The 16,500-nt window shown below is 40.5% G+C and overlaps 1 protein-coding gene across 4 annotated transcripts in view; it reads right to left on the bottom strand.

The window, feature by feature from the left end:
- EXOC6B (exocyst complex component 6B) overlaps positions 1-16,500 on the bottom strand; it is a 722,841-nt gene that overhangs the window by 12,434 nt on the left and 693,907 nt on the right. For all 4 annotated transcript variants that reach the window (XM_082426006.1, XM_082426005.1, XM_082426007.1 and 1 more), the window contains one exon: positions 3,200-3,312. In XM_082426006.1, coding sequence (XP_082282132.1) covers positions 3,200-3,312 — 113 coding nt within the window. The remainder of the gene's footprint in view (positions 1-3,199; positions 3,313-16,500) is intronic.

Genomic DNA, 16,500 nt, shown 5'->3' with positions numbered 1-16,500 from the left:
TGCACACTGGACCTCCAGCCCACGGATAGTTCTAATGGTAGAGAATTAAGGACACTGCCCAGACTCATTTCTCCTTGGGCCAGGCGGCTCCTCTCCACCATCCCCCGGGAACTTGGCCAGCTCTCTGACTTCACAGTCCCCTGGCCTGCACGGAGATAGGCTAGGAGAGGGGACGGAAGGAACCTGGCACTGGGGAGTAAACTGCTCTCAGGCAGACTTCCCAGGGCCTCTGGCCAACCTGGCCCATTTTTTTTTTTTTCTGTGGGGTGGCCCTGTGCAGAGGGACAGACTAGAGGCCAGTGGGTCAAAAGGCCAGAGAGCCCATAAGGACATTTATATCCATATGGTAGGGAGGTTCTAATGAGCACCATTGCTTTATGGCTCTGGCTGACGGTGACAGCCACAAACGAATTGAGACTTCTCTCTCTGACCTAAGCTTTAGGGCCTTCAGCCTGGAATTACTCATCAAGCATGCTTAGACACCGTGTATAAGGTACAACCACCCACATGTGGAGGCCTGCGCTTGGATGGGCGGAAGAAGGAGAGATGACAGAGGTTTAGAGGTTTAGGTTGTAAAGAAAGCGCAAAGGTCCCCAAGGCTATGATGATTATTGTATTTGGTCCCTTAAACATTAACTGCACAATTATGTTTGTGGAACTGGCTTGATTTAGGGTTATTTACCCCAGAGAACAGCTCCTTTACCTTTTCTGGATATACTATAAATCTAAAGAAAACCAACACAAAGCAAAACAAAAAGAAATAATAAGGGAATAAAAACACTTCCTACCTTTATAGGACATTTAATTTAACATCCTATGTGATCATTAGTTTCATGACTCCTCAAAGCAGCCCAGAGACAGGCAGCCAGAGCTGGCTTTCAGCTCCCATAGGGAAGTTCCAGAAATAAGGTAGGAGAAAGGGAAAAAGAGGGTGGTCTCTAGGCCCCAGAGGCCAGGATGTTTTAGCCATTAAGACCTGGAGTTGGGATTACTTGAAAGAGAAACTCAAGTGCCCTGAGGGCTGATGGTGGCATGCTGGTTTGTACCCTGGAACGCTCTAAAACCAAAGGAGAGCCCTCCCCACGCCCCACTGCATTCTGTAAGCCTAGGATCTGGATCTACTTTGGCTACGGCCACCTCTCAATGAACGGGGGCCCCTTCTCTTTCCTGAAATGTCCTCATCAGGTCTTTGGGTCTTTCCATGTCTCACCCTGCTGAGAAGTGTCAGGTTGAAAAGGAGAGAGTGTCAAGGGGAAAGCAGGAATGGGTCAGGTAAAGGGATTGATTCCTGTGAGGCTGGGAAATACAGATTTTAGTGATCTGGGTGGCCTTTGGCCCTGTTGTGTTTGGAAGGGAGCTTTTAAACCCCGTTGATCGCTCGGGCTAAGCACATGGCTTTATTACCGGCTAGGCCTCCAGAATGCTACCGAGAGGCTGATTATTTTAGCCTATTGTTGATCCATAGGAAGTAGATGAGACAGTAGTTCTTGGATCTAGAGGAACAGAGGAGTAAAGAACAGTTGAGAGGCACCTGGCCAAAGGGAATCCTAGAGCCCATTTAGACACATAATGAATAGGACATCTAAGCACCAACTCAAAAGCCATTTCAGCTGGGTACTGAGAACTCTGGGATGAGGCCTTGCCTCTAATAAAGAGTCTTCGATGGGAGATCTTAAAGCCATGGGCCTCACCACTGGGAGGGAGGGGAGAGTGCTGAGGAGCTCCCTTGTGTCAGGGCTGAATTGCCAGGGCTAGTCAGGGCTAGGCCCTGGGCCAGCAAGAGTACTGAGCGTGCCAGGAAGCTGGGTGGGAACAACCCTTCACCTGGCACCGATGGGGGAAAATCCCTGTTACCACTCCCAGCCCCAAAGGAATTGGTAAGCCAAGGGTCACTCTAAGGACCAAGGAGAGAGGAGGCGGCCAGCCAGTTGGCACCAGACTGGTTTAGTAGATTAGTATGTCAGGGTGGGGACAACTCACAGGGTACGGATATTAGTGTAGTCATTAGTGTCAATGAGGAGACCAGAAGGACTTGCCTCAAAGCGACGGAAAAGGCCCAAGTGAATAATATACTTACTCTCTAGATATCCTAGGGAAGAAGGTCATTGGGAGAGAGAACCATGGGAAACAAAGTCAAAATGGAAACATCAGTCTCTGTCTTGATCTGGAGAAAGTCCACTCTGGGCTCTTAGTTCCTTGGCTCCAAACACACACCTCTGCCTCCTCCCCTTCTCTCCCCTGTTATGTTGCACAGTAGGAAGGTACACCTCAGCCTCTGCTTCTGTCTAAGGCTCCACTCTGGCCTCCTGGACTCTGATCCCTGCCTTGCTAGGATTTGAGACCTGCTTGGCTGGCTATATACGCAGACTTGCTACACCGTCGAGATGCAAGGCACTCTCCTAGGAAGCTTCTAAGAAGCCAGCGGTTATCTAGTTCGATGACAAGAAAAAGCTTCCCTTCTACATGGGCCTTAGTCTCTGGTCTGCCAGCTCTCAACTAGGTAAGCTAAAGCCAGAGCCAGGCTACAATGAATAGCGGATTCCAGCATCTGGGTGACGTACTGATTCGTGAGATGTTCCGGAGCTGGCTAACTCAATCTCAGTGGAAGCATCTCTCCGTCAGACATGCTACAGCCCTGTAGCAGGACTTGTGCGGGCCAGTGACTGCCTAAGGCAAGAATTAGACACCTCCAACACAGCTTTCTTGGGACAGTCAGCACAGTAAAGCTCCATCTGGCAGGGGCGGGGCTTGGAGGGGCAGGTGAAGGTTTCAGTAATTTCAGGAGCTTCTCTGCTAGGAACCAGAAGCCATCTGTTCTGTGGGGCTGTTCTCCATCCATCATCATACCCCAGATGGCTGGGGCCAGGCTCACGCTGTTCACCAGGCTGAACTGAGCCCCAGACTAAGGCATCTTCCTTTCTCCTCTTGTCATCTCTAGGTAAGCTCTGAGGTAATGTCAGAGCCCAGCTGACCCATACTTGCCCTAGCTTGTCAAGGCTCAGGAATTAAGAGGCTACAAGAGGAAGACTGGCCTGCCAAATCCAATGATGGAGACTGCTGAGAGCACCTATGGCGACTTTAAGAATGGGGCCTCTTTGCGGTCTTTTCAAGGTATTGGCAAAGAGAAAATTATCCTCTATACCAACCCGCCATCCCCATTTCCCCACCCGCCGCCACAGACCACTGGATGGGTACTCACTTCTCAAGCAGGGTCAGAGCTGTCACAGGGTTTACCCGGAGGTACTTGCAGGTGGGCTGACCATAGTCAGCAAGGTAGGTTGACCAATCCCACTGGAGGAAGAGATCTAAAAGCTGTAAAATATCCAAACCCCCACCCCAGTAATTCATCAGACAGATAAGACAAATCAGGATCGCAGAAACCCCTAGCATCCTTCACTACCATCTATAGTAGACTTGAAAAATAAAATTAAAAATATAGTAAGAGAAAGAATGGCTATAGACTGTATTGCAATTAAGGAAATAAATGAGTAATCACTATAAGGCAGAGTCATCTCTTCCATAAGCACTGTAATGTTGCTAAGAGAACATGCCGTTAGCAGACAGCTCTCAGAGGCAGGCCTGTAATGAAACTAACATTGGACTGAATCAAAACACAAGACTATCATAATGATCACTCATTCGCTTAACAAATACTCGTGAAATGCCTTCCATGTGCCAAGCACCATTCTAGGAGCTCAGAATTCAACAATGAACAAATAAAGGTGGATGTGTCCAGTGCCACATATGCAACTATATGAGCTTTCAGGTTGGAAGGTCTGGGTTCAAGTACGAGTTTCATGACTTGCTGCGTTGACTTTGCCCAAATTACTCCATTGATATAGACACGTGCACATGCCAGAAACAAACCAGACACACAGACAACACAGAAACACTGAACCAAGGCATAAATGGGCCATGCAATTTTACATGAGGCAATATACTACACCTATGTGGACACTGGTTGAACAGATGGAAACCTGTTAACTAAATACATTTTGTCAAAGGCTTTCTTTCCCAGCCAGCTTTAGCCTCAGGTATCACTCTAATACATATTTAAAAATTGTAACTGAATAAAGCTAAAAAAGAAAAATGGAATCAGTGCCTTTCAAAGGTAGGGGTGATGAAAGGGGAGGTGTTAGCTTCCCTCTATAAACTTCTAGAGGGGTCACCATCCCAGACTCAGATCATTACATAGAAGAAGGGCCTTCAAGCTGGTTTTCTAGCAATGAGACACATATAAGTGCTTTTGGACTCAAGACATTTCTTTACTTCTCCCTTCCCAAGAGATAACAGTTGATGAAGATGGTAGATGGCTATCACTCTGTGCAGAACAGAGAGGCCTAGAGTCAGTCCAATGCCAGAGCCTGGGCTCTTAGGCACACCTTCTTCCCTTGTCTGTCTTCACTGCCCAGCTGGGCAAATGGGCAGTGTGGGCCTTGCCCTACTTGGCCAAGCTTCCTCTTCTATCCACTCTCTTAGAATGGCTCTTAGGAACTTCCTCAGACAGGATGGGAATTGGCTGAAGTCCCCAAAATTTTGCTAAAACAGAGAAAAGCCCCTACACCCTCAGCCAAGAAAGGGATGCTAAAGAAGAGAGGAGAGGGGGAGAGAGACAGACACATTGGTTGGCCTGGGTCAGCATGGCCCCAAGAGGCCCTCTCAGGTCTCTTTTAGGTCATGCCTATTTTAGTTGGCAAGTAAAAGGGCTTCTACCACTTCCTTTTGCTGTCCCCAGGCCTTGCAGAGCTCTCCTTTAGAAGAAATATTTCCTTGACTTCCTATTCTAATCTTAGTATTTCTATCCCATAGTGTCCAAAGACCCGTCAAGACAGTTCCTCTTAGGAAGCATGACAGACACTTGGAGTGTCCCTTGTTCTAAAGGTCTCCTACAAATATGATTACGCTTTTCCCCCAAATCCCAAGGAAAAAACTATGAAAAAGATAGCATTTTCTTAATTAAAATTTTTTCTCAGAAAATTAAAAAAACCTTCTACTGTTTGCATGCTAGGGAGCTAACAAAAGAAAGGTGAAAGAAAAACAAATAAGTTTAATTGGAAAAACATGAAATCATGATTTCTTAAAGCTATTTCAGGTTTTACTTTTCAGATGTGGACATATATATGCATTTAATAAAACTACCTTCTCTACTATCAAATTCCTAATTTCAGTGATGGAATTAATGGTATCAGTATTTTCTGATTTACTGCAAAGGACACCATGTCTTTTGGGCTGATGAAACCTGGGTAAATCACCAGTGGGGTGTGGAGGGCAGTTCATAACTTAGCTCTAAGGTTTTCTATTTTTAAGTTCTTGCCAAAGTCTCTCAATGCCAGTACTGAGACTAAGAGCTCTGGGATGACAAGCTACCTAATTTACCCCACTCTGGGCATGGAAGCTACACAAACTCTATTAAGCTCAACCAGTATAAGCCTGTAGCTTACACTCTGGGTCTGTGCTGCTTTCTACAGTTCTTTTCAGTGGCCTGTACCTAGGTCTGATGGCCTCCTCTGAGACAGACGGACACATACTATAGTCTGGGTGGGACTTAACTAAGTTAACTGCCTTGGGGTGCAGTTCTACTGGATTCCTTAGAAACGGTGTTAGAATAAGAGAACAAGAAAACCGGCAGGCCTGTTTATCAATACAGCACTTTGGTCTCCAGACTATGATTTTCAAAGGTGAACCAGGCCCTCTCAGCCTAGCTCTCTGCATGCAATGGCCTTGTTAAATCTCGATAAAGTCTCTCTCAAGGATGCAGAACATTCAGTCATCACTAACGATCACATTCTTTTTTATTTAAAAAATTTTTCATTTGGAAATAATTTTCAATTTATCAGAAAGTTCTAAGAATAGACGTAGTATAAGGAGCACCATATACCCTCCTCCCAGATCCATGCATTGTCAACATTTTACCCCATACGCTCCATCATTTGTGTTCTCTCTCTCTTTCTTTCTTTGCACACACAGTATTTCTTTTTGGAGTCTCTTGAGAGTAAATTACATATATCATGGCCCTTTATCACCCAGTATTTCAGTGTTCCTAAGAATTAGGGCTATTCTCATAATCACAGTATGGTTTTTAACTTTAATAAATTTAATATTGATACTGTCTATACCCTAATTTTATAAATTGACCCAATAATATCCTGCATAGCCTTTTTGTTTATTTAGGATTAGGTATTACATTTAATTATCTACTGAGCCTACTTTAATCTGGACTATTTCCACAGTCTGTCTCTTTCTTATATGATATTGACAGTTTTGAAGGATGTCAACTCTTCAAAAGTTCCCTGTCTCCTTTTTCCCCCCTTAGTTTTGGTTTTTCTAATGCTTATAATAAGATATAAGACATGCATTTCTGGCCAGAATATTACATGTGATGTTATGTCCTCCTCAGGGCATCACATCTGGAGGTATACAATATACAGTGTTCATTTGTCTGTCATTGGTGATATTAATTTGGATCACCCAGTCAAGACGTTGTCTGATTTCTCCACTGTCTAGGTATTATATTTTCTTTTGCAACTAGGAAGCAATTGAGGAGACAATTTAAGACCATGTGAATATACTGCTCCTGGTTAAAATTTCCCCTTAGATTTAGCAACTATTGGGGATTCTTCTTCGATTTGGTCTTTACTATGATGGTCTCACACTGATGACATTCCAATTCTATCCTTCCCTCCACGTTTATCAGTTGTCACTCAGCATTCTACCATAAGCAAGTGCTCTCTCCTTCTCCCCCATTAATTTATCTATTTATTTTATTATTGGTATGGATTCATGGGTTTCCATTTTTTCAATGGTTTATATTCATTACTATACCTAATTACTTTGATGCTCAAATTGTCCCAGGTTTGGCAAGTGGGAGATCTGTCAAGCTAGAGCCTGTGCCCTTGTGACATGCCCCCATGATTTTTTTTTTTCAGGACTTCCTTACTTTCTGGCATAACAAGGTGTTGCAGGTTCATCTTGTATCTACCATGCCCAGCTCTGAAATCAGCCATTTCTCTGAACAGCCCTGGTTTCTTTTAGTGGGAAAGTTATTAGAGATCAAGATTTGGGTGCTAGGTGTGCTCATTGCTACTTGGGGACAATCTATGGGGAGTTAAGCCCTCTCAGTGGACAGAGCTAGGAAATATATGCCTGTAATCCACATATACACATGCACACATATACATACATACATACATGTGTACTTATATAAGCATGTATGCACACACATTTTAGAAATCATGAGTTTACACCAATACCTCCAATTCTAATCATTCTCACAGAGTTCTTTTCTGCCTTCCTCTATTCCATATATGCATGTGCTTTCTTCCACAGTGAGAATCCTGGCTCTCAACGACATCATCTCATTCACTAATTTGCTCAATCCTATAATATATCTAAAATCAGTTCAGAATTGTTTGTATATACCACTACAAAAAAAAAAAAAAAAAGCCTGCTAAAAAGAGTTTGAGATTTGTTTGCAATTTCCTCTCCCAACCTGATTGTGTATAATCAAAGCCTATGCTCATAAGCCACTTGGATTAGTCCTTTTTTAATTTTCCCTTCAGTTTGGTTATGGTATTCATCTAAATACAACTGGGTTCATTTGTTTCCATTTGCTTTTAGTTTTAGGCTCCTCCCTCCCATCCTTCTTAACTTAATTTTTTACATATGTAGGACATTAACATGCTTCCAAAAGTCAAAACAATACAAAAATGTTAACTCAGAAAAGTGTCACTCTTTCCCTTGTTGTATCCCTTTCACCCCAGTTCCTACCATGCCTTATAGGTACCCAACTCCATTGTTTTCGGATTTGTCCTTCCTATGTTTCTATTTGTAAAGATAAGCAGATACACCTATGCTTTCTTATTCCCTCCTCTTTCTTTCACAGAAAGTAGCATACTATATATGCATTTTAAGGCATCTTACTTCTTGATGTTTATAAGTAGGTGGTGGATGGAGAAGAAGAAAAAAGAGGAGCATCAAAGGTGGGAGACCAAACTTAAGATCACTATTCCTCAAACTTTATTGAGTATCACTTTGGCAGTTTTTACCACATCCTCATGCCACATGTGTTATTATTAACTTAACATTTTTGTTTGTATTGATTCATATTTTGGTCATAAAAATTTTTTAAACAATACTTTACATCATTTTCACAAATGGGAAACCATTCATACTTGTCAGAAATAGAAGATAACTCAAATACTAGCACCACAATGAGACGTTCCCTTTGTCATCACAAAGACTGTGACATGATTTAGTGTTTAATGGTGCATCTGGGTATTGTCTAAACCTGTATCTCAAGTACCACTTCATATGGCCTTCTGTACCTCCAGTATTCCATCCACACTATGTTTTGGGATTAGTTTGTGACTTCTGCCAAGAGTTAAGTGATGACAGTGTGCCTGGAATAGTGTTAAGTGGTGTATGTGCACAAGGAAGCACCTATAACATCAGTCTCATTATAAGAGAAGATCAGTGTACACATGGGCCCTGTGTCCTGGTCTGGTCAGGAGAGTCCATAGCCAAGGGTCTGGTTTGGCTGGTAAGGCTTGGTGAGCCTGGATGAACTGGAGCAACTTGCTAACACAACCACAAGGATAGTTCATTTTTCTCATCACCACGTATCCTCGTTAGTTAGTGGGTTTCCATGTAGTTGGCTTTTGATAAGCTCTTACTTCTGCGTCAGGACAGCGTTAAAATTCTTGATTCTGCATGTGATGTCTTCTGATTGAATTTACAGAACCACACTGTGGGCCTGCACTATGTTCATTCTATTTATATTTCTTAAGAGTTGCATAAAAATTATAACCTTCTTAAATTTAAAAAGTTCAAGTGAAGTGACCCCTTCCATTTACTCACAGGATTTGAAACATGAATAATAAAACATATTTGCTTATCTTGGATGTTCTTAATGAAGATATAAACCCACTGAATTCAGCAAATGTTTTTAAAAGCATCTAATATATGCAAGGACAGGGGTTGGCCTTTCAAGTGATATTAAAATATGTGGTTCTCCCTCACATAGAATACTGTAAAAGAAAAACATAAATAACTGTAATCCAAGCCAAATAAGTTAAATGCTATTAAGTGACATATTCTTCTTCTTTTTGAACTATCAACCGAACGTTTTGCAAGTTTCTCCACTTATAACAAAATGTAAAGAGCAAATATAAATTGTGGTTCAAAACACACACACACGTGCATTGGGTTTAAGTTTACTTTGATTATCAGACAATGTCTTAAAGGTGATGGGAATCATCTCAGCGATAACAAATACGTTACAATTATATCTCTGTCATAGAGTCAAATATGGAAATTTGCCTGCATTTTATTAACATCAGTGGCAGATTTTGTTTTTTAAAAAAATTTTATTTTGAAATAATTTTAGACTTACATACAAGTTGCAAAAATAGTTTAGACAGTTCCTCTATACCCTTCACCCAGCTTCTCTAATGTCCACATATTATATTACAATGATCAGAACCAAGAAATCAACATTGGTACAATACTATTAACTAAGCTATGATTTCATTCCATTTTCACCAGATTTTCTGCTAATGTCCTTTTTCTGATCCAATCCAGTATCCCACATTTCATTTAACCATCATGCCTCCTGAGACTCTTCCAATGCGTTATAGTTCCTCATTCTTATCTTTCAAGACCTTGATACTTACACTTTACTTTCAGTCATTTAATTTTTTTTTTTTTCTTTGGCTGTGCCACGCAGCATGCGGGATCTTAGTTCTCCGACCAGGGATCAAACCTGTGTTCCCTGCAGTGGAAGTGCGGAGTCTTAACCACTGGACCGCTGCGGAAGTCCCCAGTCATTTATTTTGCAGAATGTCCCTTAATTTGGGTCTGCCCAATATTTGTTTATGGTTAGATTGAGGCAGTAGTTCGCAACTAGGGGAGATCTTGCCTCCCATGGGACATCTGACAATGTCTGAGACATTCTGGGTTGTAACAAGGCTGGGTGATGGTAGTGGTGGTGGTGCTGCTGGCGTTGAGTCAGTAGTAGAAGCCAGGAACGCTGCTACACACGCTACAGTGCTCAAGACAGCCCCACGACAGAGGATTACCAGCCCCAAGTGGCAACAGTGTCGAGGTTAAGAAACTGGATTGGGGCTTCCCTGGTGGCGCAGTGGTTGGGAGTCCGCCTGCCAATGCAGGGGACACGGGTTCGAGCCCTGGTCTGGGAGGATCCCACATGCCGCGGAGCAACTAGGCCCGTGAGCCACAATTACTGAGCCTGCGCGTCTGGAGTCTGTACTCCGCAACAAGAGAGGCCGCGATAGTGAGAGGCCCGCGCACCGCGATGAAGAGTGGCCCCCGCTTGCCGCAACTAGAGAAAGCCCTCGCACAGAAACGAAGACCCAACACAGCCAAAAATAAAAAATAAATAAATAAATAAATTTATAAAAAAAAAAAGAAACTCTGGAGTGAGGTTATGCATTTTTTTTTTTTTTTTTGCAAAAATACTATAGAAAAGGAGTGATACTGACCCCTTCTCAGTGCATCGTATCAGGTATATATGATGCCCACATATCTCATTATTGATCATTTGGTTAAGGTGGTGAGTTTCTCTACTGCAAAGTTATTACTTTTACCTTTGTAAATAATTAATACATTTCTTATGGGAGATATACTTTAATACTATGCAAATATCCTGTTTCTCCTCAAACTTTTGTCCACTAACTTTAACATCCATTGGTGGATCCTGCCTACAACAATAGTTATTATTAATATTGATAATATTAATAATTTTAATATATGTAGTTATTAAATGGAATTCTCCTGTGAGGAAAAGTGCTGTCCCTTTTCCTCCATTTAGTTATTTGTCCAATTATTTCTATCAGTATGATCTCACAGATATTTATTTTATTTTGTGGGTTATAATCTAATACAATCATTATTCATGTTGTTGTTCAAATTATTCTGGCTTTGGCCACTAGGGACGCCTTCAGACTGGCTCTCCGGTGTATTTTCCACCTGTCCCTATCCTTTCTTGAAGAATTCCTTACTTGCTGACACTATAAAATGTTCCAAGCTCATCTTGCACTTTCCCTGCCCTTGCTCTGGAACCAGTTACTTCTCCAAGGAGCTCTAGTTCTTTGTTTTGGGGAATGGTTTTTAGAAACCAAGATCTGAGCACTTAGCATGCTCATTTCTTTTCTTTTCTTTTTTTTTTTTAACATTTTTATTGGAGTATAATTGCTTTACGATGGTGTGTTAGTTTCTGCTTTATAACAAAGTGAATCAGTTATGCATATACATATGTTCCCATACCTCTTCCCTCTTGCATCTCCCTCCCTCCCACCCTCCCTATCCCACCCCTCTAGGTGGTCACAAAGCACCGAAGCATGCTCATTTCTATTGAGGTGTTATTGCCTCTAGGCCCTCTCAGTGGACAGAGCTAAGAAATATATGTATGTTTATTAACACATCTATATCGTTTGTGAATATATTTTAAAATCATGAGTTCATATTCGATGTCCATGATTCCAGTCAAACACCAGAGGATTCATTCTCTCCTTCCCTCTTTCCTTATTTATCACATCTTTCTCTGACAATGAGAAACCTGGCTCTCATTATATTTTACTTATTGGTTCAATCCTAGTGCAGTATGAAGTAGTTTCAGAATTGCTAATCCATACCCACGTGAGAAAAACAAGTTTACTAACTAGCGTATAGTATTTTCATACAGTTCTTTTCTGTCTTTAGCCTTACAATTTCCAGTCAGAATACTGGTTTTTATTTTTTTAATTTTATTTATTTATTTATTTATATCTTTATTGGAGTATATTTGCTTTACAATGGTTAGTTTCTGCTGTATAACAAAGTGAATCAGCTATACATATACATATAATCCCCATATCTCCTCCCTCTGGCATTTCCCTCCCACCCTCCCTATCCCACCCCTCTAGGTGGTCACAAAGCACTGAGTTGATCTTCCTGTGCTATGCGGCTGCTTCCCACTAGCTATCTATTTTACATTTGGTAGTGTATATATGTCCATGCCACTCTCTCACTTCATCCCAGCTTACCCTTCCCCCTCTCTGTGTCCTCAAGTCCATTCTCTATGTCTGGGTCTATATTCCTGTCCTGCCCCCAGGTTCTTCAGAACAATTTTTTTTCTTTAAGATTCCATATATATGTGTTAGCATACAGTATTTGTTCTTCTCTTTCTGACTTACTTCACTCTGTATGCCAGCCTCTAGGTCCATCCACCTCACTACAAATAACTCAATTTCGTTTCTTTTTATGGCTGAGTAATATTCCATTGTATATATGTGTCACATCTTCTTTATCCTTTCATCTGTCAATGGACACTTAGGTTGCTTCCATGTCCTGGCTATTGGAAATAGAGCTGCATTGTGGTACATGACTGTTTTTGAATTATGGTTTTCTCTGGGTATACGCCCAGTAGTGGGATTGCTGAGTTGTATGGCAGTTCTATTTTTAGTTTTTTGAGGAACCTCCATACTGTTCTCCATAGTGGCCGTATCAATTTACATTCCCACCAACAGTGCAAGAAGTTTCCCTTTTCTCCACACCCTCTCCAGCATTTGTTGTTTGTAGATTTTCTGATGATGCCCATTCTGACTGGTGTGAGGTGATACCTCACTGTAGTTTTGAGTTGCATTTCTCTAATGATCAGTGATGTTGAGCAGCTTTTCATGTGCTTCTTGGCCATCTGTATATCTTCTTTGGAAAAATGTCTATTTAGGTCTTCTGCCCATTTTTTGATTGGCTCGTTTGTTCTTTTGATATTGAGCTGCATGAGCTGTTTATATATTTTGGAGATTAATCCTTTGTCTGCTGATTCGTTCGCAAATATTTTCTCCCATTCTAAGGTTTGTCTTTTCGTCTTGTTTGTGGTTTCCTTTGCTTTGCAAAAGCTTTTAAGTTTCATTAGGTCCCATTTGTTTATTTTTGTTTTTATTTCCATTACTCTAGGAGGTGGATCAAAACGGATCTTGCTGTGATTTATGTCAAAGAGAGTTCTTCCTATGTTTTCTTCTAAGAGTATTACAGTGCCCGGTCTTCCATTTAGGTGTCTAATCCATTTTGAGTTTATTTTTGTGTATGGTGTTAGGGAGTGTTCTAATTTCATTCTTTTACATGTAGCTGTCCAGTTTTCTCAGCACCAGTTATTGAAGAGACTGTCTTTTCTCCATTGTATATCCTTGCCTACTTTGTCATAGATGAGTTGACCATAGGTGCGTGGGTTTATCTCTGGGCTTTCGATCCTGTTTCATTGATCTATATTTCTGTTTTTGTGCCAGTACCATACTGTCTTGATTACTGTAGCTTTGTAGTACAGTCTGAAGTCAGGGAGTCAGATTCCTCCAGCTCCGTTTTTTTCCCTCAAGACTGCTTTGGCTATTTGGGGTCTTTTGTGTCCCCATACAAATTTTAAGATTTTTTATTCTAGTTCTGTAAAAAATGCCATTGGTAATTTGATAGGGATTGCATTGAATCTGTAGATTGCTTTGGGTAGTATAGTCATTTTCACAATATTGATTCTTCCAATCCAAGAACATGGTATATCTCTCCATCTGTTTGTATCATCTTTAATTTCTTTCATCAGCGTCTTATAGTTTTCTGCATACAGGTCTTTTGTCTCCTTAGGTAGGTTTATTCCCAGGTATTTTATTCTTTCTGTTGCAGTGGTAAATGGGAGTGTTTCCTTAATTTCTCTTTCAGGTTTTTCATCATTAGTGTATAGGAATGCAAGAGATTTCTGTGCATTAATTTTGTATACTGCTTCTTTACCAAATTCATTGATTAGCTCTAGCAGTTTCCTGGTGGCATCTTTAGGATTCTCTATGTATAGTATAGAGATGTCATCTGCAAACAGTGACAGTTTTACTTCTTCTTTTCCAATTTGTATTCCTTTATTTCTTTTTCTTCTCTGAATGCTGTGGCTAGGACTTCCAAATCTATGTTGAATAATAGTGGTGAGAGTGGACATCCTTGTCTTGTTCCTGATCTTAGAGGAGATGCTTTCAGTTTTTCACCATTGAGAATGATGTTGGCTGTGGGTTTGTCGTATATGGCCTCTATTATGTTGAGGTAGGTTCCCTCTGTGTCCACTTTCTGGAGAGTGTTGTCATAAATCGGTGTTGAATTTTGTCAAAAGGTTTTTCTTCATCTATTGAGACGATCATATGGTTTTTATTCTTCAATTTGTTAATATGGTGTATCACATTGATTGATTTGCATATATTGAAGAATACTTGCATCCCTGGGATAAATCCCACTTGATCATGGTGTATGATCCTTTTAATGTGTTGCTGGATTCTGCTGGCTAGTATTTTGTTGAGGATTTTTCCATCTATATTCATCAGTGATATTGGTCTGTAATTTTCTTTTTTTGTAGTATCTTTGTCTGGTTTTGGTATCAGGGTGATGGTGGCCTCATAGAACGAGTTTGGGAGTGTACCTTCCTCTGCAATTTTTTGGAAGAGTTTGAGAAGGATGGGTGTTAGCTCTTCTCTAAATGTTTGATAGAATTCACCTGTGAAGCCATCTGGTCCTGGACTTTTGTTTGTTGGAAGAGTTTTAATCACAGTTTCAATTTCATTACTTGTGATTGGTCTGTTCATATTTTCTATTTCTTCCTGGTTCAGTCTTGGAAGGTTATACCTTTCTAAGAATTTGTGCATTTCTTCCAGGTTGTCCATTTTATTGGCATAGAGTTGCTTGTAGTAGTCTCTTAGGATGCTCTGTATTTCTGTGGTGTCTGTTGTAACTTCTCCTTTTTCATTTCTGATTTCATTGATTTGAGTCCTCTCCCTCTTTTTCTTGATGAGTCTGGCTAATGGTTTATCAATTTTGTTTATCTTCTCAAAGAATCAGCTTTTAGTTTTACTGATCTTTGCCATGGTTTTCTTTGTTTCTATTTCATTTATTTCTGCTCTGATCTTTATTATTTCTTTCCTTCTACTAACTTTGGGTTTTGTTTGTTCTTCTTTCTCTAGTTCCTTTAGGTGTAAGGTTAGATTGTTTATTTGAGATTTTTCTTGTGTCTTCAGGTAGGCTGTATTGCTATAAACTTCCCTCTTAGAACTGCTTTTGCTGCATCCCATAGGTTTTGGATCATCGTGTTTTTGTTGTCATTTGTCTCTAGGTATTTCTTGACTTCCTCTTTGATTTCTTCAGTGATCTCTTGGTTATTTAGTAACGTATTGTTTAGCCTCCATGTGTTTGTGTTTTTTACGTCTTTTCCCCCTGTAATTGATTTCTAATCTCATAGCGTTGTGGTCAGAAAAGATGCTTGATATGATTTCAATTTTCTTAAATTTACTGAGGATTGATTTGTGACACAAGATGTGATCTATCTTGGAGAATGTTCTGTGTGCACTTGAGAAGAAAGTGTAATCTGCTGTTTTTGGATGGAATGTCCTATAAAGAGCAATTAAGTCCATCTTGTTTAATGTGTCATTTAAAGCTTTTGTTTCCTTATTTTCATTTTGGATGATCTGCCCATTGGTGTAAGTGAGGTGTTCAAGTCCCCCACTATTACTATGTTACTGTCAATTTCCTCTTTTATAGCTGTTAGCAGTTGCCTTATGTATTGAGGTGCTCCTATGTTGGGTGCATATATATTTATAATTGTTATATCTTCTTCTTGGATTGATCCCTTGATCATTCTGTAGTGTCCTTCCTTGCCTCTTGTAACATTCTTTATTTTAAAGTCTATTTTATCTGGTATGAGTATTGCTACTCCAGCTTTCTTTTGATTTCCATTTGCATGGAATATCTTTTTCCATCCTCTCACTTTCAGTCTGTATGTGTCCCTAGGTCTGAAGTGGGTCTCTTGCAGACAGCATATATATGGGTCTTGTTTTTGTATCCATACAGGGAGCCTGTGTCTTTTGGCTGGAGTATTTAATCCCTTCACGTTTAAGGTAATTAACCATATGTATGTTCCTATTACCATTTTCTTAAGTGTTATGGGTTTGTTTTTGTAGGTCATTTTCTCCTCTTGTGTTTCCCACTTAGAGTACTTCTTTTAGCATTTGTTATAGACCTGGTTTGGTGGTGCTGAATTCTCTTAGCTTTTGATTGTCAAGCTTTTGATTTCTCCATCGAATCTGAATGAGATCCTTGCTGGGTAGAGTAATCTTAGTTGTAGGTTCTTCCCTTTCATCATTTAAAATATATCATGCCACTCCCTTCTGGCTTGTAGTGTTTCTGCTGAGAAATCAGCTGTTAAGCTTATAGGAGTTCCCTTGTATGTTATTTGTCATTTTTCCCTTGTTGCTTTCAATAATTTTTCTTTGTCTTTAATTTTTGTCAATTTGATGACTATGTGTCTCAGTGTGTTTCTCCTTGGGTTTATCCTGAATGGGACTCTCTGCGCTTCCTGGACTTGGGTTGCTATTTCCCTTCCTATGTTAGGGAAATTTTCAACTATAATCTCTTCAAATATTTTCTCGGGTCTTTTCTCTCTTTCTTCTCCTTCTAGGACCCCTATAATGCGAATGTTGTTGCGTT

This window comes from Balaenoptera physalus (genome assembly GCF_965194825.1).
Source record: "Balaenoptera physalus genome assembly, chromosome: 15".
Lineage (NCBI taxonomy): Eukaryota > Metazoa > Chordata > Mammalia > Artiodactyla > Balaenopteridae > Balaenoptera > Balaenoptera physalus.
Note: the sequence above shows the minus strand (reverse complement) of the source record. Positions and strands in the feature narration are given on the sequence as shown.